This window comes from Hermetia illucens, chromosome 6, assembly GCF_905115235.1.
Source record: "Hermetia illucens chromosome 6, iHerIll2.2.curated.20191125, whole genome shotgun sequence".
NCBI classification, from domain to species: domain Eukaryota; kingdom Metazoa; phylum Arthropoda; class Insecta; order Diptera; family Stratiomyidae; genus Hermetia; species Hermetia illucens.
This window is the reverse complement of record NC_051854.1, coordinates 12,979,319-13,005,206: the sequence shown is the minus strand read 5'-3', so window position 1 is coordinate 13,005,206 and position 25,888 is coordinate 12,979,319. Positions and strand designations below refer to the sequence as shown.

General features: G+C 39.7%; 1 protein-coding gene across 2 annotated transcripts in view; it reads right to left on the bottom strand.

Moving 5' to 3' along the window:
* The window catches only part of LOC119659601, a 70,931-nt gene that overhangs the window by 4,079 nt on the left and 40,964 nt on the right, over positions 1-25,888 (bottom strand). The window contains exons 3-4 of one of the 2 annotated variants that reach the window (XM_038067769.1): positions 10,534-10,791; positions 2,623-2,729 (exon numbers count right to left, since the gene is read on the bottom strand). In XM_038067769.1, the coding sequence (XP_037923697.1) occupies positions 2,623-2,729; positions 10,534-10,791 (365 nt within the window). The remainder of the gene's footprint in view (positions 1-2,622; positions 2,730-10,533; positions 10,792-25,888) is intronic. The other variant, XM_038067770.1, reaches the window with a different exon arrangement.

The window sequence follows — 25,888 nt, the reverse complement described above, 5'->3', positions numbered from 1 at the left end:
GAGCCACTGAGAGAACAAAGATATGTCATCAGGTCTAAAAGATGAAAGATGTGATAGTCCATTGAACTCTACAGCTGAGAGGATTAAGACAAATTTGGCAAAGAATAAGTGTAAAGAACTCTTTCAACGTGCTCCTTAATCGTCACAAAATGTAGCCAACGAGAGTAGATAATTTTGGGCTGGAGATTTGTGACAGCTTTAGATATTACTAAAATTTTATCAACGCTAAGTTTAGGCAATCACAAAAATAAAAGTCCCAAAGTCATTAAATTTGGACATGTCCCTTGGTAACCGTATTGAGGAAAAGAAACGCTGGCTATTTGATTTTTTTTGCTTGATATATCTTTTTGCAGGATTTTAAGAAAAAATCGCTCTAATGAACGGATCAACTGGCTCCTGAAACACCATATTATCGCCAAAAATACAACACCTTAAGAAGATTGTTTTTTCTAGTCAATCTTAAAATAATAGCTAGTAAACTACCATATCGTTCTATATGACTATAATGTAATGAAAAATAAAAAAAAATAATGCCCCCGTTTTGGACATATATTAGCAAAACAAAGTCTTCTTCTTTTCGAAGTTTGGCGCTTCATGTCTCTGTCAATGTTCATCAAGGAAGCGCCCTATTACCACTCCTTTTTGTTTTATTGTGGTTACTGTCACACGGGACATTCACCTTCAGCGCAAACATCAGATGATGTTTGCCTAGCGTCTTATGGCAAAGCTGATTCCGAGCAACGTACCCAAAGGGGTATAATCGCCTTAAGTAACGCGGTCGGCGCCTACATCTGGGTAAAATAGAATTTTTGCCGACCAACTCCAATGAAAATCACTAATCAGTTAAATTTAAATATTTCGGATCAATGCTATCAGCGAATTATGAATTGCGTTGCGAAATTGCCTCATGCGTAAGCCCTACTTATATGAAGTCCCGTTTCACAACAGGCGTTCTATGTATTCGACGTATCAAAAAAACTTCTCAAATCCAAAATTTGCGGCAATATCTTGTATGGTTCTGAGTGTTAACCGACTATAAGAGATAATATCATAAAAGATGCTTCATGGTAATGATGTTACGTTGGACGAGTGGCATAACACGCCATGATCACATTTCAAATGAAGACATCTGAAATCGATATAGGGTTGCATCGATCGTAGAGAAATTACGGGAAAGGTGTCTTCGATGACGAGTACTCAGATGTGAAAGTCGATGGGAAAGGGCCAAAAGGGCGGCCGATGATGATTTAAGAGCCCTTCGACTCCATTCGGACCAAGTCTATTACCGAGAAGAGTGGCAAATGCGAACTAAACGAGTCGACCCGGCTATCGGAAAGGCCAAAGATTTTAGTATGCAGCTCCAAATTTAGTTACTTCGATGAATCACATGAATAAACAATTTTCCATGGTTAGTTAGTTCTGAGCTAAAGTTATTCCTCATTCAATCAAATTTTCTGGGATGATGGTTTTCTGAATTAATAGAGACCGAGGAATAAGGCCATTTGTAGCCATACATCTTCCAGGCAGAAATGAGGTAACGTGACGAATCTTCCTCATCTTTCCTGGAGTAAAGCAGCTCTTTTTTAGCAGATAATTGCCCGATTAAATAAAAAAGAGATTTTCTTTTAGTATACAATAGAGTACTATGAATTTGGATATCCAGGACTTGCAGTGATCGTTTTGTTGGCAGCACGAGAAGGATTCACTAGGCACCTTATTCTTATCGTGTCCAACTAAGCATATATCGGTTTATTCCCATGCTCCTTCCAATATTTTATTTTCTCAATTCCATTTAAGGTGGAACCACGGGAAAATGCGATAAGTGATGGATTGATAAATTTGTACATTTCAGGCGTCAGCATCTTTCCAAAATCCTTGATGAGAGGTATAGCTCCGTCATCATAATTGGATGTTTTCAGAAATCCTTAATAGTATTTCCGTACATTTTTGCATAGAGATAAATTTAGCTCTCATCAAATTAATGGGTGTCAAATGTAACAGTATGTTTGGTATATTTTCAATCTGGTGTTCTTGACTCCAATCGTCTTTTACCATGGTACAGAAGGTCCATGTGAAGGAGGATGACAAGGTGGATGTAGAGAGACACTATGTTTGTGTGTCTCATATATTTTAAGGATGAGATACACCACTACGGTTTGACAAAATTGGGCAATAAGTTTTTATTTTCAACCCTTAAGGGAAATCTTGAGATGATCATCGGCATTGGCTAGCAGCATCCAGATAATAATTCTTCAAGACAGAGTGCGGAATTTCGTCGACATTTTTAGTGGACTATTTATAAATTTTCGAAAATCTATTTATGTAACGTTGATTTCGTCTATTTATAACTTTATAGAGCGCTGCAATAAACTTCGCCTCCACGTTCCAAGTACCATATAACAAATATTTTCGCCCCACAATCTGAAAACACATAGGTAACCTGCATATTTCCATGCCAAACTCCTTTCCTTTAGACATTTTTCTGCACATGAGATAACTCTATCAACTATTATGCAGACAATGTCTGAAAGCCATTTATAGGAGCCTGCACAAAGGAAATGCCGTGGAGACTTTGTTTTCGTATAATGCGATAATAATTCAATATATTAACTTATGGCTCACCTTGCAAAGCCTGTTTTTCCACATGTGATCACATAAAATTTGTCGTCAGCCAGCTCCAACGTCTTGTGCACTCGAACTGCCAATTGTATCGATCGCTCCTCCGTTCGCTATATTTCAGCAATAGTGGTGGAAGAAAAGGTGAACAATTAGTAAATTATCTTAAGAAAATAGATGGAAAAAAAATGATGTTAATGTAAAATATATGATAAGGAATGAGAGTTTACTTTAGTTATTTGATGGTTTTATCTTTTTACCGCAGGGGGTTTACTCGATGGTTTTTTTATGAGTCCATATTTGGTTAAAGTGGTGCCAACAAGTACATATTACTCCACTAATGTTGGAAATAGGTTATCGATGATGGTATATTTATCTATTTTTATGATGATTTTATTAGTTTTAATCAACATTAACTTAGTATGTCACTACTTTGACCGTAAATAACCAACTCAACAGAGTTAAGAATGGTTCAACTTCAACATTATTATTTATTAATCGAATACATGGAATGTTATATATCTTTTAGATTATGGAGACTACATAAACAGCGAATACATAGTGTATAATTAAAATAGATTGTAAGCATTTTATGGTAGTATTTGGGTAGTATGCATTCTTAAAAATAGCATACATACAGACACTGGAAACTTCAATATTTTAGCAATCCGTTTTTGATTCATTGTGATCGCAGATTTAGCTTAATTGTATACATTGGATCATGAATGGAATGGTTCGACATAATATCTAGCTTACAAAGCCGAACTCATTTAATAGTGCAGTAAAATAGATTCCTATTTTCAAAATGCAGAGAGATTTTCTCTGATTACATTTGGAGGGAACAAGGATTTGAAAGATAAGTCTAAGTCCAATTTCACGAGTATATTGAGGGAGTTTGCGAAGATAGTGTAGGTAATATTAAAGAGGCCATGCTACCTGAAAGAAGCTACCAGAACAACTATCTGATAGTTGGTTCTAATATTAATTAGAATTGATTTGAAAATTGTATCAAAAAGTGGACTTTTCATAGATTAGAAATTGTTTTTGGCGAACTGAAAGTAATGGGATGAAAATTAGCAGATAAAAGGATGTAAACAGCCTTTCATGATAAGATTTCATAGTGAGATACTTATAAACTGAGAAAGAACAACAAGAAAATCAGATGATTGACTACTTTAATACAAAAAGAAATGTTTTTGCTAGACAGAAGACAAATCATACAAGGAACCATGACATTCCTGGATGTCGGTTTTGTTAGGGCAAAAGTTAACGGCATCCACAATATAAAAAGATACTAGACACCTGGGTGCTTTCTAGAGACTGAAGTCCTAAAATAATTTCAGTTTTCAGCGTGTGAGTCTGAGAGTGAAGAAGCTGAGTGACGAACTCCAAGAACATATCTTCCGGATAGAGAACAGGCTTGATCGCCGACGTGGCATACCTCAGTACATATCACATCACTAACCGATCTTCCTCGACATTGGAAACGGAGGAAGGGATACCTAAAGGTGTGCTGTAAGTGGAAAAACTAGGACAGTAACTAAATTAGTCAAAGGGCAAGATCTGAGAAAGGAACTGGAGGAGGAATGCCGTAGTAGCCTTAAAGGAAGCTGAATTGCTACAGGAAATGGTTAAATGATTAAAAAGGATGTCTTTCCAATCACTAGCGTTTTATAGAGGGAGTTACAAAAAATAACAAGGCTGCAGAATTGGAAGAGATTCGGAACAAAGCCCTCAACTTGTCTGACATGATCAGTGATTCATACACAAATTTGAGTCGCGCTGTTAGGAAGGAATGTTTTGCGACAAATAGAAGAGACAATGCAGCCGAACATCTTGCACTTTTCTTCCAAAGGGTAATTTATCTTCAATTAATCTTCCGGTTTCAAATTTTCTTCTGAAGCCAAACGCGACAATTCAATCGGATGGGGGCTGTGAAACGTATTAGAACAATTCGTTCGAGACCACAACGATATACTACAGGACTACGGTGCAGTTTAGGAGGTAATGTGGTAAGCATTGTCCGCTCTCGTAATAACTATATAAATCCTTCCTCCAACAGTGAAATTTGAATCGTGACACTCCGCTTTGACAGCCTAGCGCGAAGTTCCATAGGATATGACAAATTTCGGGTTTTCACTTTTCCTGGAATTATTGTTATTTGTGACTGTTTCTGAAATAGTCTAATTATTTATTGTTCTCAGAAGGGGAGGGAAGCAAGAATCTTAACCAATGCTTAAAAGAAGAAAACTTCAAGGGATCAATCTGTTGTGGGTTGCGGCATCAACAATGTCTTGGAATCGGCGAATGGAAATAGATTTCGAGCTCCGAGAAGGGCATAGTAAGAGGCGATACGGCAAATGATATCTTTAGAGATAGAACAGTCCGAAAAATGTACATAAGCGCAGATACATAGGTTCTACACTGTTATAGGAAGGGGGCGTAAGAGAACGGAGGCGGGAGGAGTAGTCCACACGGTGAAAGTTTTCATTAAAGAGGAGGGAACGGGTGAATTCTCGTTGCACCTTGTCAAGGGCAAGGTAATCGCAATTACGGAAGGGTGACCAGATCACGGAGCAGTACTTGAGAACACTTCTAACGAGGGAGTTGAAAAGAGTTAAGGGGGTTTGGATGGAGTCAAAATCAGAGGAGGGGCGTAGTATGAGGCGATTGGTGACTTCAAGGCAATGAGCGTGTGAAATGGAAAGGTAGACGTTCTATTCCCTCATCCGCGCGATGAACAACTCGTGCTTATCTATGGAGTTTCACATAGTGTCATGTCCAGATGTAAATTAGTGGAAAATACTGGGAACTCATCGCGCGTGTATTACGAGTGGCTAGACGCATTTGCTTTTGCCTAGGCGGTGTTGTTGGACATTACGATAAGAAGGAGTGGCGAAGCTTTCAGCATACAGATTTCAACTATATATATGACACATTATTATCCACGAAATCATCAATTTAACGCTGGAAATGCAGAGTGATTTTATGTTACCGGAGTTCTGTAGGACTCCAAAGTTGGGCAGAAGATCGGACGGAAACGAAGATGCAGGGAATGGATGAACGCATTAGTCCTTCCTAAGGATTGTCATAATACAAAGCATTAAGGCACCTTACATGAGGCTAGAACATAACGCACTGCATATTTTCTCCGTACACTTAAAAATCAGCAAAAATATCCATGAAGAAAGGGCGACATGACCGACATATGGGCCTATACCTGCGAAAAGGTCAGAAAGAGGAGAGGAGCATACTGAGAAAAGAAATTAAAGGCGCTCACAACAACACAAGCGGGCCAAGGTGCAATAGAGAAACCGGAGGAAGAATTCATACCCAACTATGTGATCCACACATCCAACGAATACTTTACTCAGGAACAGCTTTCACTTCTCAGTAAAGGCTTGAACTTCGCCAGACCTCACTTTCCTCAAGAAGGCAGGAATCAAATATACATCACAAGAAGAAAAAGCCGGCATCCAAGAAGAAACTAGTGGACTATTGGCCCCCACCAAGAGAATGGCCACAAGGAAAAGAGCATCTTCCAACAACAACAACCACAAAACTATTAAGGAATTAAAAGAGAAACCCGTTTTTTATTTCCCATCAGACAAAGGAAACGTAGTGGTCATCATGGACAAGGGAGAATGCGACGACTTAGGGCGCAAAAAAAATGATGAAGGTAAGTTTCACGTAATCCGGAAGGACCTTCTGCCAAACTGCGTTAAAAGGGTGGAAAAGGCTCTAGCTGAATGCAAACCCATTATTAAGAAAGCAGCCGAATTGAGAATGTCTATCCCATTTCTGCCCAGAATCAAGTGCCTCCCCAAAATACATAAAGAACGCAACGAGGTCAGAGATCTTGGAAGAAGTCAAGAGGTTAGGCCTAAAAATAGGAAAACGAGCAGTGGGAAACGGCAAAGATGTCATTGCCAGATTCAACGAGGCCGGGGAGATACAAAGTGATGAAACACTAGTATCCTTCGACTTAAAAGCGCTGTTCCCAAGCGTACCGATGAAAGAAATCCTACACTTCTCCGAGGAATGGATCACGACACACGAAAACTCATCCGAATGAAGGAAGAAGGCTAAACTGTATAAAAAACAGGCCTTCACGTGCATGAGTGAATTCTATTTCACATTCAGGAATAAATTTTATAAAACAACTTCTGGGGCAGCAATGAGCAACCCCTCGTACCGCTGCTATGCGAGGTATTTATGGAGAACCTGGAGAATGAACTTGAGGAAGCTGGGGCACTCGCAAGATTCTGGATCAGATACGTGGATGATGTATTAGCAATTATCAAGGGAAAAGAAGCAGGAATAATCCTCGAGAAATTCAACCGGGCCCACAGGAACATCAAGTTTACCATGGATATCGAAAATGAAGGGGAGATACCGTTCCTAGACTTAAAAATAATCCGAGGGAAAGGGGATTTTGACTTCGACATCTACAGGAAACCGAGCCAGTGACAACAAACCATCACATATACCTCAAACCACGATTTCCACCATAAGATGGTGGCATACAACTTTATGATTCAAAGGATGGTCACAACACGTTGTCCTCCTAGTTCCACCATGCGGAGAAAATTCTTCGCCATTATATCGGTATCAAATCTTGGAAACTTGTGTTTCAATTAACATTTTATGCAAGATCGCCTTTGGAATGGGCTTCACGTTCCGAGGTTAGGGGTTTGCCATATAATCTCTTTTTGCCATAGCTCTCAATATTTTTTTTTTTGTTTTATTTTTCGTTCATCTGTTTCCGGTTTTCTTAAGGAGCTCTCACTAAATTCATTGGGGTCATGTTGCTGCTTCGGCGGGTTTGGCTATTTTCTTCTGACATCTTACTCTGCGGGCAATATCCTGTAAGGACCCGAACGAATTGCTTTATCTTAGAGGGTGATTCTTCGCTAGCTTACTGACTTTTAAGTTTGCACAATTTATGTGACATTTGCTCCCTTCCCAGTACTTTTAGCTTTGCCAAGTAATGTCGCACAGAACCTTGATGGCTTTGATTATGCTTTTCATGCTTTGGTATACATTGTGTTTTTGAAAAGCTCATTTATTTTTTTTTTCCAGCAGAGCGAAAGGTGCTTCTTCGATATCTGCACGCTGCTTCTCCACCTCGTTTTCTGTATGTGGCCTTCTACATTTAGTAGTAGTATTTGGTTTAACCATCTTTCTGCTGGTCTGTCCCATATTACTTTTTTCGGATCTGCTCTGACCATTGACGTAAAAACTCTTGTAAATATTTTAACTATGAACCATTATGCACGCAGTGGATGACATAATTTTAGATAGAATTTAAGAGAGCGGTTCCTTAAGCATGTAATTAGTTGTGCAAGGAGCCCAAATGGAAGCTTCAAACTATGCATACTTTTGGAAAAAGAAAAGGTCATAGTTTTTGAGTTAATAGTAAATAGAGGAGAGAGGAAGGTGGTTCGAAAGTATTCATTTAAATCAATGATTTATTTTCAGAAACAACTCAACAGAGAAAAATGTGTCAAAAATCATGATGATGCCCCTCTATAGGGTCCTAGACATCAGAGCAGAAGGCTTCTCCTAGCTTCCATGGACAACTATCGATTCCAAGGATTACTTGAAGGAAGTTCCTAAGAGGAGCTCGGCCAAGGTTTTTTCTCCGCCGAGGTTTCAGAAGGAATAAGTGGCCAACAATTCCAAAGTTTATTTGAGGGACGATCAAGGGACATCAGAAGAGAAAGTTCCTCGAGGTTCCCAAGAGAAAAGAACGAAGATCGCTTTAAGAAGAATGAACTGATATTAAGGCTCCAAATTACCAGTGACACGAAAAACAATAAATAATAATTTTAAGATTATCAGAAAGGAATATTTATGCGAATCAATAGGAGATAACTATGATCAACAACCTCAAAAATTGTTTGAAAAAGAAGAAGCGATTTTAAAATGGCCTGCATCCCGATAGTTACTCAAATGGAGGTAATAATGTTCACAAAGCAGATACCATTTGGAAATTTATTCAAAAGTCCTTTAAGCTTTTCCTCGATATATAAATGGAATAACTTAAGCCACAAAAGCACGGTAGTGAAAAGTTTGGTTGAAATCTGGCTGCAATTAAAAAAGTTATATTAGGCGAAGGTTGTCCGAAATTGACTGAATTCACATTAGGTTAAGACGTCATAGGATAATTGAACTGAATAGTCTGACATATTACACGCACATATGCTGTAAGCTACGTATGGATGAAACCACTGCGCTCCAATGTATTTTTATATAAGAAACCCATAAAATTTTTCATATCTGGGATGACGAGAAAAGTCAACTGTTGTCTGTTGTAAGAATATATCGTCGACTATGTCCAACAATTTAGAACTTTATGTTTGGCATAGGACTTTCTGCTGTTTTACTGAGTAGACATAAAGGAGTTCAATGAACAGTGACGTCTACCTGAGAAAGCCTTGATAAGGCAGGTAAGTTTCATTCCATTTATCAAAGTGGGGATACTTGTCAAACGGCTCCGATCCGAGAAAATAGTTAAGGAAGTCTATAGTATTTGCAAAAGGACTTGCTTAGCACTGTTAGTGACTACACTCAGTCTTGAGCAACTTTCAATGGGTACCCATGTTCTCAAAATCAGACCCTTCAGAGTTCATCAAGTGTTACGAATGTTTTCTTCTAATAAAAGATAATGTTCTAATTAACGTAACAAATTGTACCCATTCATGCTCATTTGCTTTGCTTTGATTAATGGATCCAACAAGAACGTGAACCTGATTCAGTTTTTAATTTCTTGGACCCGTTATGTAATATCTCAAACTTAACGAGCAATCAAAGGTTATAATATTTTTGTTATGATTCTGGGCTATGAAGGTACAATATGACCTCTAATCAAACCTACTATGCAATATCACTGCATGCACGTCAACCATTTGGTCAGACCACAAATTTTTTTGAAAAATTGCCTTTCGATTGGTCTCTGATTATGCACAAAAGCCTGTAGACTGTGGGTCAAATAAAAGACCAAACCCAACATTCTTTCGGTTACAGAGCATTAATCATGGGTCTGAGCACTTGGCATGGTTATGAACTTGTTTAATATTCCGACCATAAAATTGTATTAAGACTCTCATATCTCACTGGAGTCTCTGCATTTGAACAATGCAAAGGTGTAGCGCTGATTGCGTAGTTTTGTACTGTATCGGTTACAACAGTGTAACTGTTATGTGGGCAGAGGAAAATTCAAATGGGCATATAAATAATACAAGCCCGTCTGCGAAACGTTAAAAAATGTTTGAGGTGCGTAAATCGTCTACGCTTTGACCTAAATAGAGCCGACTGTGCCTCGGATAGTGCATATCAAAACTATCAATAGGGAAATTCAGGAAATTAGGCTGCCCGACGATGAGTGGTGGATCTGCATAGACCCACTACCATGGAATTCAGGGCTTTGCTATTAGTTTTCTCCAACTTCTTTCACACTCAACATTTTACTACGTGGTTTTCTAAATATCATTGACGGTGGACCATTAAAGTCAGTTGCGGCAACATCATTTCTTCCGGCTACTTTCCTCTTGCATAACACCCGTAGCTGGTCCGCGCATGGTACCTTTCTTGAATAGTTACGACCAGCTAGCAGATATATCCATGTTTTGCATTCAACTCGTTTGTCAGCATTTTTAGTTGCGAACTGTACAGCGGCTTGCATCAAGGGACGGTGGTAGAGCCACTGTGCTCATTTGGGTATTCTGACCCACTATGCAGATGAAATGTGGTCAGTTCTGGCTGCAATTAACACATGCAGCTCGTAACCGCGGGGCTCTGTATGACTCCAGCAGTAACTGCATACCAAACGTAGGTAGGAATAAATAGTTACCAAGTGCATTATGATCTAGTTACCAACAGTTAATTGTATTAGTAGGATAAAAGCGTTCTTACATCTTGACTCACGTTACTGACGAGAATGCCGCAGTAGTCAGGCTGATTCTGTTTCGCTTGCAAATTGAGGCTCAGAGTTACCGAGGTGGATCCATTTCCCAACGCCATACAGTTCGGGTTGCGATGGTCACGTGCATGAATTGCGCCATTATACGGTTTATCAAAATAAACCTTTATGTTCATGGTATTGGACTTGCAGGTCGCATTCACCTGTGGAGCGAAGTCAGTTGATGAAGCCGGCGCATCTTCGGAGGATGCCTGGAAAGATGGAAAAAACATATGGAATTAAATCACTTGCAATTATCTTGAATTCTGTTAGGAGTGAACAAAAAAACTGAAAATCTTAACAAATTAGCGTTTTTCCTAGGAAGACTGTGGTTGCATCTACATCGTTTGATTCCTGAGTAACGTACAATGTTTGCAGTTTAGTCACAACTGTTCCGATTTGACGTTGCGTCCAGGAGCGATTTCCAGCCTGGGTAACCTCAAGAAAAATGTTGCATCAGTCTGTGTGCAGTTCTAGCCATGCCATAAAACATGTAATTAAAGTCATCCGCTGCATTAATATACAATGCAATTCATTAGCCAACATTGAGTGCATAATGGAGACAACCGTCATAGCTACATACTTGGATGTGTAACGATCAGAAGAAGCTAGTCTGAGTCCAAGATTTCATTGTCATCGGCGTGCATAGAATGAACCTTGAGAGGCCTTAATTATACGGAAATTAATTATTATGATAAACGCAGACTGTGATGTTGGATGAATTTAAATTGTGAGGCGTTTTTTATCGTCTTGATAAGATAAGTTGCATTGCGAGGAAACACATTACACTGGAGGTGAAGCCAGAAGTCTTTTGTACATTTTGTTAGAAATCGCCACCCACTAAGCATTCCTCTCTTTCCGGGAATATAGTAGGGATTGCTTGGGTACTATTCTGGCAATGTATAACAAGTAACTGATATCTTCTATCTGGAGATGAAAGAACGAATCCAAGTATACCCTTGGAGTGAGGTCCTTCTATCACATTTGCTGTCAATAAGTAACCTCAGATTTGAAGTTAACCCAGGAAGATTGATGTTTAATTATGGTTTGAAATTGTCTCAGAAATTGGGACTGCCTGCATTGAACAAAAAAATTAACTGTCATCACTAATGAGGACAGACTTACACAAAACTTTCAACGTCTTGGCCGACTTGTAGATCCAGGTTCACTGACTTGCCAGTATGCGTTTGTACTTCACGGCACTTCTCTCCTAGTCATTTTATTTAAAAAAAGTCGTGTGTCATATTCATCGTACGTGGAGTAATTACTTGGGAAAAAAACTTGGCGTACTGCATGTGGTCGAAATAGTGAAATCTACTATTCCGATCGGATTCAGGGCATATAATCTGCGAATACTCAAGGCGTCTTCTCAACTAGGACCTTTCCCCTAGCGGTTTAGTGCCACCAGGACGTACGCTCCATTCCAAACTTACTCTTTAGACCAAGGTATGGAACCGAAAGCGCAGACGGAGAGAAGGACCCGCAAAGTGACGCGCTGACGTGTAGGCCAGACACCAGTGAACGTGTTGATCAGAAAGTGAAGGTGACAGTGAATGGACCACATGGTAAAAAGTAAAACAACTCTTAGCATATTGCGCAGAACAGTGGAGGAGGAATGCTAATTTTCGGGAAGAGTTCAAAATCGACAAGCGCGTGAAGTTGGTGTGGGGAGGAACTGAATATGTAAACCTTTAAGGAGGTATAATTAGATCAGCCTAATATGCCATGCACCCTGACGAAGAGAGTTATTCATATAACACAATACATCACGAAAGAATGAGATAGATCAACACTAAGGACACTGATGAGGAGCTTAACAAGTGTGTTCCTTTTTCTAAATTAATCGACTGTTCATTGATTGATAACTTTTCAATTGACGGGAAATATGCCTAAAATACTTCCGCTCTCAAGAAGAACTCACCAGTTCTTCATAGCAAAAGATATATTTTCATCCTTCTAGCCCTGGACACAAACTCCGGACATAGCATCAAATTAATAGTTTGTAGATTTAAATTATAATAGCAGCAGCATTGTCCTAGACTTCTGGTCTTTTAGTCGAACAGGTCACTGGGTTGAGTGCGGTCTTTCCGGTCGGAAGAGTGCGTTAATACGAATTTTTTTTCAAGGAATACAAACTACAGTTTGTGCTTCTTTGCGAGACCGGATTTAACAAAAGCTCTTTCCCAAATTACAACTGGGCTTCACTATTGCTGGTCGAACCTAAATGCTCCTCTCTGATAGATTTCTGTCTAGACAACACTACCCCCAGTGGACTTCTTCGAATCCATTGAAATCACCCTCATCTCCATAGATATCATATCTGCCACGGTGTACATTGTAGCTATCTACTGTACAAAACAAACTTTTCATTTTCCGGACCTCTCCAATATCATCTCCTTTCGTTGTTCTCAGCCACATGAGGTAGCTAAGTGTTAGAATCTCGTCGCTTGAGGAGACCTGGACAGCAAATAGACTTCATGGCTCGACCAACACCCCAACTTTAATGTCCACCGACTCGAAAAGTTTCCTCGTCGCCCTGTCCCTGACTTCAAACGACTAACTACAATACTTAGTTATCTAGCCAAAGTTTAGGAGCCAACTATCAAAATGTTCAACGGTGCCCAGATCGACATGAGCAATTCCATACCAGATTCCAGAGTGGAGGTTTTTTTCCAAAATACAGAGTTCAACCCAGCGGCATCTCATCATCTTCAATGTAATTTTAGATTAGGTAAGTAACCCTTAAAGTCAATATTTCTTCACGTCATTATTAAGGAAATAAAAATCTATTTCACTCTAGTGAGAGAGTTTTCTGCCTTCATTCCTCATCATCATCGCTGATGAAATGTGCTTCAATTGAAAGACATATAATTAAATGTCGACAGTCATTGAAATTAACAGAAAAGGGTCGACAGACCCAAATGTTCTGGAACTCTCTCTCTTTTATTTAGACTTAGACTGCGATGGGTACTGTGGTACAACCACAAATGTTTGGGGATTCCTTCTGCGTTTATAGACATTCGCATAAAAATCCTACCGTGGTAACGCCTGATGCGGTACCACCTCATCTGATTGAATTCAACTGCTGCATTAACACACTTTAGCATCGATTCTACATGAAGTCTCAAAATCACCCATCAATTCTGCTCCCTCTGCATTATCGAGCGACAGCTAGCCTCGGCTTCTGAGTCCCTTGCCCTATAATCTGCCGGCGACTGGGGCCAACAATACTGGTGCAACACCTAAGTCGCCCCAGTCGGCTAATTCCCCGCCTCTATTTGCCACGCGTATGTAAAAGATCGACGACGTCCGCAGGCCAACTTAAAAATCGCCTTCCATCCGAGGGACATGCTCCCTACTCAGCATCGGTTGCGCTACGCAATTCTCAAGATTGTTCTACTGTCGGTGCATTAACGCCACTGCACGCTTCCTCCTGCGCATCGTCGACGACCACCACCGCTAAACTGCAGATTCTTCCAATCTAATATCGCCCGAGTGGCCCCTGCTGAACGCCGCCTTACCACCGAAAAAACTATTCATATCATACTCTACCACTTCCGACGAAATTCTGGCCTATAACAGAAGCAAAGCCAACTCAACTTTGTCACCTCTCTCATGTGTGAAGCTGACCAAGGATGGCTCTCCTTACCGAATGACAGTTTCCTTCAAAGTGACGTATCCCCACGACTTCGAGGCTATCGTCCAAGCTTCATTTGGGCCACAGGAAGTTTTCGTCAAAACTTATGATAGGACTAAGTTTCGAGAAAATGTCTGACCCGCCCGCCTGCCGAACTTAAATGATTCTCATAACGTTAAATTGTTTTATCAGAATGTAAGGGGACTAAGGACCAAGCTGTCGGATTTCAAACTGTCTGCCTTAGCATACCAACATTACGTTATATTCATTTCTGAAACCTGGTTGGATGATGGGATTTTAGATTCCGAGCTCCTCGAAAGTTACTTTGTCTTTCGTTGCGACAGAAACTGCGCTGCGATTTCAAGACAACCGGCGAAGATGCCCTAATAGCTGTTAAATCCCTTCTTCGTGCCAAAATCATCTTTTCCTCCTCTTCCTCCTCCTCTTCCTCCACCTACGATTCTGTCATGATATGAGTCAGCCAAACGTATGCCACTTTATCATATCTTGTGTATATTTTCTCTGTCTCAGCTGCCCGTCAATATATGCAATTTTTTTCGACAGATTATCAGAAGTTCTAATTGTTTTGTTTCCTTCACTTCCTATCATCCTCTATGGCGAATGTAATATTCCAATGTTCTTCTGACCTACTACTTCCGGCCTTCCTTCCCTCCCAAATAACTCCACTCACTTTTCAATTCCTCTATCCACATTCATGTACGCCTGTGCCGCCCTTCAACTTAACCTTTCTAGGATTCACTTAGATCGCACCCTTGATCTTGTCCTCTCTAACCTTCCTATGCGTTGCCTTTCCCAATCCCCTCATGCCTCCTTTTACGTTGCCCCTGGAGCTCATTATCCTGCTGTTGACTTTGATGCTTAGATATTCCGACTCTACTCCCCTGTCGCGCGCAGGTCTACTAAGTTTAACTATCGAAAAGCGAGCTTCGAAGATCTGAATTCAGCCTTGGCGATAATCAACTGGGTTCCTTTCCTGTTTCCATTAACGTGTGACCAAGAAGTCAACACCTTCTATATCACTTTATCTGATCTTCTTCCCTGTCGTGCCCCCTCAAAAACTTCGTCAAAAACACACTGCGAGGATGAAGTTCCTGTCTTGAAGACCCTGTGCTGATTCAGTTTCTTTCAAAACTGCGTTTCTCGGTCAAATCCCTAATACGTAAGTTCAGAAACGAATATCTGATCAGTGTTGAAGACTCACAAAAGTACCTCAAACCTTTCTGGTTCCACATTCGCAACTGCCGCCGTCCTGGCCAGCTGTTCCCTCCAAATGGTCGGCCTATTTCTCTTCCCTATCCCTTATTTTCAGCAAAAGTCTCGGGGAGAATCATTTTTCCGGCTTGTGTAAGGAGGCTGCCATCATCCCCATTCACAAAAGTGGCAATCGTAAGCTTGCCGAGAATTACCATTCCATTCTTTCTTGGAAAGATATGTTAGCAACTGATTGTCCGCCCACTTTGGCCTCCACATAGTGAAAGAGCAACACGGATTTGTTAAGCGTAGGTCCACTGCCTTCAACTTGCTAGATTTTACCAGCTTTGTTGCTAAATATATAAATTCACGACAGGAAGTGCATACAATTCACACTGCCTTTACTATAGCCTTCGACACTGTAAATTGCAAGATACTTCTATCCAAACTGTCGTCTCTAAGTGTTCCTATACCACTTGTTTTATGGTTACAATCTTATTTTTCCAGCCGGTCCTGCTGGGTCTCTTTTGATGGCTGCATATCCCGGTTTTTCCTCCTCCTCTGGCATCCCGCACGGATCTACTCTAGGTCCTTTATAATCTGTATTTCTTATCAACGCTCCATCCTTACTTATTGCTTTATGTTGATGACCTTAAGCTATTTTCCGCTATATCCTCGCCTATGGATTGTGTTTCATTTCAATTTAACTTAGACACTCTGGCTCGTTGGTCGTCGTCAGAAAGTGTGTGCTTAAATACTCACTCACTTCCTTCTCCTACCCTCTAAGTGGATATCCCTTAAGATACCTAAATTCCACTCAAGACATCGGAGTCACTTTCAGCAATAAGCTACGCTTCGACACCCATTGCATTGAAGTCACCAATCGAGCAGCAAAATTGTCAGGATTTATACTTCGCTCCTCGTTTGATTTTGAATCCATCCAACCCTCCTTAGCTCTCTTCAATTCCCTCGTGAGGAATACCCTCGAGTACTGCTCCGTGATCTGGTCACCTTCCTGTAATTCTGATTGTCTTGCCCTTGAAGATGTGCAACGTAAATTCACCCATTCCCTCTTCTTTAAGAAAAAATTTGCCTTGTATAGACAACCCCTCTCGACTCCGCTTTCTGACCCTCTCCTTCTTGCAATACCAAAGATCCCATCTGGATTTATGCACATTTTCCAAACTTTCCTCAGGTGTGATGGACTGCTCCCCCTCTAACGACATCACCTGCCGTCCTGTGTCTTATAATACACGCAACGCAGGTATTTTTAACGTACCCTTCGCTGCGCTGGAAGTCTACTTCCATCCCTCGATTCCTAGACTCGAAATTTAGGGGCAACTTTAGGTGAATTGATGGTACCAGAAAATATGTTGCAACACGCACGCCAAGAGCGTTGGAATTTTATGACCACATTCATAAGGCAAAATCTGAGAGAAGCCGAAGGTACCAGTAGCGGCCCGCGAATAAAAGTCTAGGTAGAGTAAGGGGAAGGAGGGGTAGTTTTAGTACATTGGCATGCATGTCAACCAAAAATGAATAGATAATAACTGGCCCTCAAACGAGAGAATAATCTGAATTTCATCTTGCGAGACGCAAGATTGTTCAGATCAGAAATCTGAATTAAAAAATAAATGCAAACCTACTTGAGCAGGTTTTTCCTTATGAAATTGCTCACTATGAGCTCTCATTTCGTGACTCACATGGCCAATATTATTCCAAATTAGCTGTGCTAATAGCGATCCATTATCAATTTTCACTCATACCCCAATGAACGTACTTCTCACCGAACTGACAACAAAATTACCCTAATCACTTTGGAGAATGCTAAACGTCTGAAGTCTTCTTCTCATCAGCACGCAATACGAATTATAGATTTATTATATAGTCATTAGCGGAGATGCAGTATCTTCTTCTGCCTCCCATTTCCATATCTTTTCTACAGATTCGAAGATATCTAGCTTTTGTTGCTTGCCTGATTCCGAGAAGAAGCATTTTGCACGGAAACCGCAATAATGGTTAAGCCAAACACTCACTTATGAACTATCTATTCGAAAAAATCCGTAAAATTATCCAACTACCAATTATGGTTGGGACTCGATTATTGACCTTGAGATTATGCCACCCACAATTTTAAGCTGTTTTTGAATTAACCATATATTTACTTGGCAATTGTATGGAAGGCGAACAGGTAGGGGCTAACTACAGACACGGTGGATGGGTTAATAAGCAAATTGCATAGGTGTATGGCATAATGGCTATACGATCTTTTTGTACTCAGATATAATGAATTGAATGTCGGAACTGTTTACGACCTATATTAATGGTATATGCGCATGTATCCATGATTGAGCCGTAATGACAATTTTATTACGCAAGCTCTGAAAATCGGCAAAGAGATGAATAAAAACATGTTCGAGCACATGAATATGTATCTGAAAACTACGCAAGCCCCTGTTAAAATGGAACTTCTATAAATTTTGAAACCTTGTCTTGCAAAAGATTGAACCGACAGCACTCAAAAACTACTGATCTCGAACAGAAACTCGGAGGTGAAATATAGCATGTGGGTTGCAGTTTTTCGCACATGCTTAGTATATAGGGAGTGCCATTTGGTCAAGAACAGATGATTTGCGGTAGGAAATATGTGCTTAAGTCCAGATATGTATCTAGTAGATACTCGTAGGAAAATATATTGTGTAAAATTTGGTGAAATATTGTGTCATATATATTTGAATATGGAGGGAGGTGTGTCAACTGTTTTGGGTCCATGAGCAAGTGATTTACTCGTATTTCGCACCATATCTTCATTGCTCATGGATTTTCCTGGATGGATCACAGATGTAAAGCTGCAAGGGAGAAGATAAAGATGTTCCGCCTACTTATACATAAGTAGAAGTTTCACGAAATAATGAAAGCACACAATTTCTCTCGTAATGTTACACAACATCGAGTATAGTTTGGACTCATCTACCAGGTGCTGGGTACTTTATTTCTGTTAGCTATAAAATTCATTACTCATTGCTTATATTATATTCGCGAATTCAGACTAATTCCAACCACTGAACTAAAGAGAGCACTTCACTGCATCACCATAGTGGCTATTTACAAGTTATCTGTTTCGACTCCAAGCCACTTTGGGCCGGATCTCGATGACGGCAACCGTTTAACGTAACATTTTGCTAGCAAAGTGCCCCGGGTGAAAGGAATTCTGTGGTTGGCGGCCATTTGTCCTCTTATGATTGCTAACTGGTTACGATCAACTTCTAAAATTATTCAGAAAGTCCGAAACCACCGAACTACCAACCACATACTATCCAGCAAAGCCAAAATCGTAAACTCCTACAAGCCAACAATGGACTAAATTTTCGCAAGACACCGCCAAAAGGTTATTAACTTTCAAATACGGATTTGTATCTTTTTACTACAGTTTTGTTTGGATATTGATATAAAATGTTTTACTTGGAGTTTGCTTCCTTAAGTGTTTTGTTTGCAAAAATTAAATGGAAATTTTTTGGTGAATTCAAGGGTCATCAAGTGATTCGCTTGAACTCGGCAATGAGATTCGTTGAATAGAATTCATTGTCATCTTGCGGTGGAATGAAGAGTTATTTTTGGGAATCAGGTGATATTTGGGAAAATAAAAAAATTCTAAGTTCACTGAGTTTGGCTCTTGGAATAATTATTTCACTTGTAACTTTGTACGAGGGGAGAAACGGATGCGTGATGGATACTATTGGAAACATGGAGATAATTTTCGATGGTATACCGTTTGTAATGAACCAGGACCAGGCTTAATGAGAGAGGTGAAGCAAAAGAGCTTGGAGTTTAACTAATCCAGAGAGGGGCTCCATTCATCCTGAGCCTGAAGTTTATCTTTATGGTCCAGCTCATGTATCACTACTTCGCGAAAGCATGCAAAAGCGTATTCAAAAGGAATGATGATAAAGGGCACATTGCGAAGGAGTGTGATCCGACGTCAAATCTATGCTGTCGCGGAGGAGACCTCATAGTTACTGGTGCCAAATAACCAGAACCGAGATAGATGTTACAAGAAACCGAAAAATGAACTTAATTCGATCTCAGTTTGTGAAGAATTGTTCAAGGTTTGCCTTCCTATTTCACTTACGAAGTGACCCGTTCGAAAGTTTTTGTAATGATGTGTGCATTATGGATTAGACTGGTGGAGCCTTAACGTGGACGTCTGACAGTCAAACCATATGGGGTAGCGAAGCAGATGTGCATTAGCTATGACAGACGACGTATATGCGTATAGCTGGTACGTTCCCTACGTTATATTTTGATAGGGTTCGGAAACATTCTTCAGCAGTCTGCCCTAGGAAGTGTTGGATGCCAACGAAAGTGATATAAATACGTACTGGGAAAGAGGGCTCTGCATTGCTGGTCAACATTTTTTAGCACTTTAATGAGGATTATCCCCGCAACGACTATTAGAGAATTGTGTTCCAGCTCAGAAGGAGCCTGTACAAAATCTACAAGGCCGAAAAGGGGCCAAGCTAGCCAGTGAGAGCAATGTTCTAGCAAAGTTTTATAGAAGTGTGGTCAATCGAATATTCTCACAAAGAGGCAGAACAAAATGCAACTTAATGCGGAGATGATGCATTATCTAGCAGAAAACAACCTTAAAATGTAGGAGGTATGTGCCATGCTTTTAGGTTGTTCAGGGCTGAGGAGGAAAGGTGGTGATTCTCATCAGAGCTGGAATATTGTTCAGCGCTAGAATAGCGGAGCGAAATAACTGAAGGGTGATAAAGAGGGTCGTATAATTTTCACCACGGGTCCGGACCTCTATGATCTCTATGATCCTGTTGGCAACCGTAAGGGCATATTTCTAACTCATCGTGGAATTGGCCAAAAGTACGTGTAAATTTTGTTAAGTGGCAGCAGAGCGACAGAAGTGTTAAAAAACTCCGGATTTTTGTTACTGAATCGGATTTGTTATAATTGGCGCCCAACGTGGGTCCTAAAATCATGCGACACTCTTGGAAAAAGCGAATTGTTTTTTTTTATCTGTGAGATTGGATCGTTTCATATCATATCCCATATCTTTAGACTACAGACTCCTATCCCTTTTTGTTATCATGGATATGCTTGCCTTACAGTTGTCTTTATCTACGAAAACCTTTATGGTTATAAGCTGAACAATTGTTTCTGACCGAGCGTTTGGAAGTGTCCTTTTCTTGCCTTTATATAGATTGACAACTTTTGCATTAGATTATCGTGAACTCATCCCATTTTTTTCTTCTTTGTTTGTTGAAGGAAACTGATCGGTGCTGAATATTTCTCAAAAATATTGGAGACAATTATCTGATGTTTTACGCTTTCTTTTAACATGTCTCATGCCCTTTTAGTTTTTCGATTTTAAACAGAGAAAAATAGATTCCCGCGCCTCATCATTAAGAGTTTTTGCTGGAATGCATGTATTTAGTGCTGTGTAATTTGAGTTATGCACTCAAATGGTAGTATATGTCCCAGGGCAAAAACGTGGATTAGTACCCCCGATGGAGCATAAAACCTGGGAAGCGCCTACTGAATCAACACCAATAGTTCTACCACCAAACCTTATCTCCTGAGAATGATTTCCTAATGATAAACTGCTGACGGAGAAAGATGAAGGCGAATATCTTGCCCCTAAAGTTGGGATAAATTGTACCAATTGGCCCTCCAGGTGGGGGTTGGATAGGGCTTACGAGTCTACATGGAAAACAACTTGTCACGAAGCCACACAAGGGCTGGATTGGCTACACAATGACGAACCCGGTAATAAAAACCGACTAACAGTTTGCACATTTTTTCAAGTAACATTTGCTCCCTGTACAGAAAGGGAGCTACCAAGCAGCTAACCAACATCCTGCCCCAATATAGCGCTGATGTAAGAGCGTTACAAAAAATGCGCTCGACAGAGAACGGTTTCTTGGAAAAGAATCACTGCACCATATATTATAGTCGCCATCTAGTAAATCATATGCTTGCTGTAGGCTTCTCGCGGGCATGTTGCTTCGAGTCCAAATAAAAACACCACCTCGAATCTCCACTGATAATTAGGTGAGAGTGAACATTGAAGCCATTCACAACACAATTGTTAGTAACACTTATAAGGGGCAAATGAATGCCGCGATAACCGCAGCCAACAGAGGTCCTGGAGATGAAGCATCGATAAATGATTTTCACCACCACGTAAAGAGCGTTATTATAGGTACGACCCCAAAACTATTTGGTACTAGTTGCAAAACAGTCGGAATGACTGGCTCGACGATTAATGCAAGCTAGCAACGGAACGGAAGAATGTTGCGTACGGAGTAATGTTGTACTCTTAAAGAACGCGGGCAAGCGCAGAGACTCAGCACGAACTTTGTTGAATGAAGAAGTGACTTCATAGATAGAAAAAGTGAGCCTGGTCGAACCAACAACTCAGTGAACTCTGTGAAGTCTCATATACCCCGATGCTCCTCCAATCTGGCTGCTCCGGCAGCTTTTATGGATATCAAATTGGTGGACCTCGGCGCAAAACCAGGATGTGTGGAGTTCCTTATTAAGGTAGGCCTAAGAATGGATACCAGTTATTGCACTGTTAATAATGATAATGATAAATCATTATATCATGGATGATTTCGTAAGGCATTACATATACACAAGCCCCATCCCAAAGTACTACACAATGGAGAGATTCTCTCAGAATTTCCACTGTATACTGCTCTTAGAAATTTGCCATAGCTATAAAGCAGATTTTAGGGTTCTTCAGTACTCTCAGAGTGTGATTTTATCTGTGCTGCAAACGAGTTCTGGCGTATCCGTCTTGGCCGTACAATCCTACCATATTATTTTTGTTGTAGTCTCCATAAAATAATAAAAAAGAAACAAGAACAGACCATTACACGGAAAGAATAAATAAAGGAACGATAATACAAACAGTGCCGAGTTATACCCGGAGCACCGAGAGCTATGAATTATTTATAAACCCATGTGCAGTTTAAGTTGGGCCGAGATTGCACCCAGATCAGGCATTCGATAGAGCCAAATGGCGAAACCGATCACGACGAGCCGACCCCGCTTGTGAACGGGACAAAGGCTGAAGAAAAAGAAGAAGTGCAATTTAAGTTGGGACGAAGTTTCAATCCCAGCCTACTGAATACTAACACAACAGTCGAAATACAACAAATACTGGAAGCGACAAAAATGTTACTAGAATCAGAATAAGTATACCAATCCTTACGGGAAAGAAAATGTCTATAGTCTGAAAGTGAACGTTCCCATGGGAACGTTCGACGACGAAAGTGGCCTACATCCAAGGTTAAGCAGGTAATGAAACTTCGCGTGCAACAGAAAAACACCGACTGAGGTCAGAAACACAATTGGGATGTGGCACACTTCGAAAACTCCGAGAGGCAAAGATGTCCCGGAGGCAGAACCTTGCAACTCAATTACGTTGAGGGAACCTTCTATATTCATATTAAAGGAAGTTGTTAATCCCAATAGGTTATTCAGATAGATGTAAACGGAAATCGAAAAGCAACCACCATATTTTATGAAAGTAGTTGTAGGCGAACCAGGGAATACCAGCAAACTAAATGTAATTGCTGGAATAACAACCTTTCCAGGATACGACAGATAACATGCTCAGTAGTTAATCTGGCTAAGAGGGTGAGTGAGTTTCACAATTGAACACCCACTCAGTTCAATAAAAAGTAACTCGTACTGGGAATTTTGTTAGGAAATGGAGGGAATCCGCTTCCCAGAAAGCTTAACTAAGTTTTCTCCGATCAACCCTGCGGGAATGCTGAGAAATCCGAAACGATGAAACGTTTCTAGAAGCCCCCAATGCATTTATTATAATGACCAAAAGGAGAGCAGAGGAAAGCAGCAGAGGACTTCTCATGTTCTAAAGATTCGCTGGTCTCTAAATTACTGGCGCCATGAAGGACACACTCATTCTTGTCTTAGGGGAGTTACTGCAAATGCTATTTTAGGACCTTCACTCCACAAAATATTATTTGAACACTTGTCGGACATAAAATACTTGATAGTAATGGAAAAGTGGATGCATTTGCAAGGAAGAGATCCCAATCCTCACTGTTAGTACCAAAATCTGCACCTGAAGCTGGAGAACTCGCAGCAGTGAAAATCATAAGAAATTGGGACATTAAACAATTAGTCTATCACAATGGGGGCAATAGTTACGGCAAACTTATGCTATCGGAGTCAGGAAAAAAATAGGTCTAGTAATCGAGCACTGTCCTCTCTATGTGATCACCTGGGTATCTATATCGGAGACCTATAGCCTTTTCTTCTCTAGAAATTTCTACTCCGAACCTAGAGGGAGTCCTCTCTTTCGTCATGCCTGCGAATACCCAACATGTAAATTTTGCAATGAGAAAAGCGATGGTCTCTTGTATTATATAAGACTGTCTCGTACTTAAGTCGTCGAGATATAATATCTGAGCAATAATAAATTCGAAAAAAGGTTTGACCAGGTGCATCCATCTATCTATCTATCTATCTAAAGACTTTCGGAACGAATGCTAATATACCATAAAAACGTTGGCAGACGGTTTCGTCCAGAGCAGAGGCAATTCATCAAACGCTGCCTCACCTCTATCCTGGGAGCAGCGTGACCAAAAGTAGCGACAGGTGATAATCGCTCCATTTATATATAATCCCAAACACGACATCAGTGCGAATTATATTGAAGTGAAATCCATCATAAGTTCAGACCTAAACCAGGCTGAAGTGAATTTTTTGTTGACGGACCGGACCACATGGGAAACAACTTACTTCCTCTCTTGCAGTCGACGAACTCCTCTCTTTTGGGTTAACCACTCACCTCAAATAAAATAGTCAACTTTTTTGGAAAACTTGGATGTTTAACCTAAAAAGAGTAGTCCGGGGACTATGAGAGAGGGTTCGTCATCAGCACCCTCAACTAATATACCCTTTCAATGATACCGCAATTTTGTGTGAATGAGACTTTGACAATCGCATGACAGAAATTAGAGCAATGGTTGGCTTTATGTAGAGGTAGTAGTTTGGTTCTGCCCAACATCATTTTTAAGCCAAAGATAGGTCAATAAATAAATGAGTTTCTGCTAGACAAACTGACTATACTTCGATAGTAAGTATCGATGGTTATATGATGTAATGAAAATGTAATGAAATGACCTTATCTGCTATCTGTTATTGCATAGTGCTATACAATATATTATCATTTCTAATTATTTTGATTGAATAACAATTAATTGTTCTCTTTCTACTGTTCAGCCAATAACAACTATTGAATATATATTTATAAAATGAATTCAAATGAACTATGACCTAACAAATTATGGCTACTGGCTGACTTTTTATTATCTTTCGATTTATCTAAAAATCAACCACTGAAAATTTAATTTCTTTCGACCACCACGACAGATTTCAGCTAGTCATCACCACCTAACATTGAAGATTTAATTTGTAAATGCATTTACCCAAACGTCGTGATGTAGATGTTTTCTTTTTCACAGAATTAAGATACACATATCTGAAAATTATAATGAAGATTCATAATTAATTAAATATTTCAACTGACTTGCGTTTTATAAAAATCTGGTGGTGCTTTTACGAATTTAAATCTGATTTTTTTTTCTAATTTTCGCTACTTTTGTTTGTTCAGTAACAAATTTCCGAAAGCAAGACCAGGCATTAGTGATGATCACGGTATTTCGCAAACGTTGCAATTGTTCAGATTTAATTCGAGTGCATAATGCATTAGCGTAATTGAAGATGATGTGTTACAATATACGCTTGCTCGCTTTTGGTATTATTTCAGATAGTTTTAATACGATTTTATTTTCGTCTCGAAATTGATGGATTTCGGTGAAGGTGTCTGCCAGTTTAGTTGATTTTAATAATAGTATATGTATGAATTATGCTCTGCATTGATTTAGTTTTCTTCCAATCTTCTTATTTTTACTTTTAATCGAAGAAAGGAGATTTGTAACGCAATGTTTTGAATACTTGTGAAAGCGTATAATTCAGAAAGCATGATGTATGATGTTGGAAAAATAATGCATACCCAAAGATAGTTATAGCGGTTTGAGATACATAGATCATTTTGAGAAAGGCTGGAGAAAAAAGATATTTCAGAGTGGTTAATCATAGAAGGTAATGTATACTTTTGGATAAACTATCATTCAACTTGGTATACAAAAAGCATTTTTAAATTTCTATATTTATAATAGCCAAGATGAAGATCATATATTTAATCATGTATCTGATTTATGTGTTGTATTTTGTGTTATTTTTCGTTGGTTTAGCTTAGTTAATTTTCATTTTCTAGAGAGTTTTCTAGACGAATTATAAATGAATGTTTAGTCTGAGTTTAAATTTTTGCAATCTATGAAGTATAATTTTCAAATTTGATAGAAATTTGAGCTGTCTGGCATAGAAAACCATTCACTGCGGAG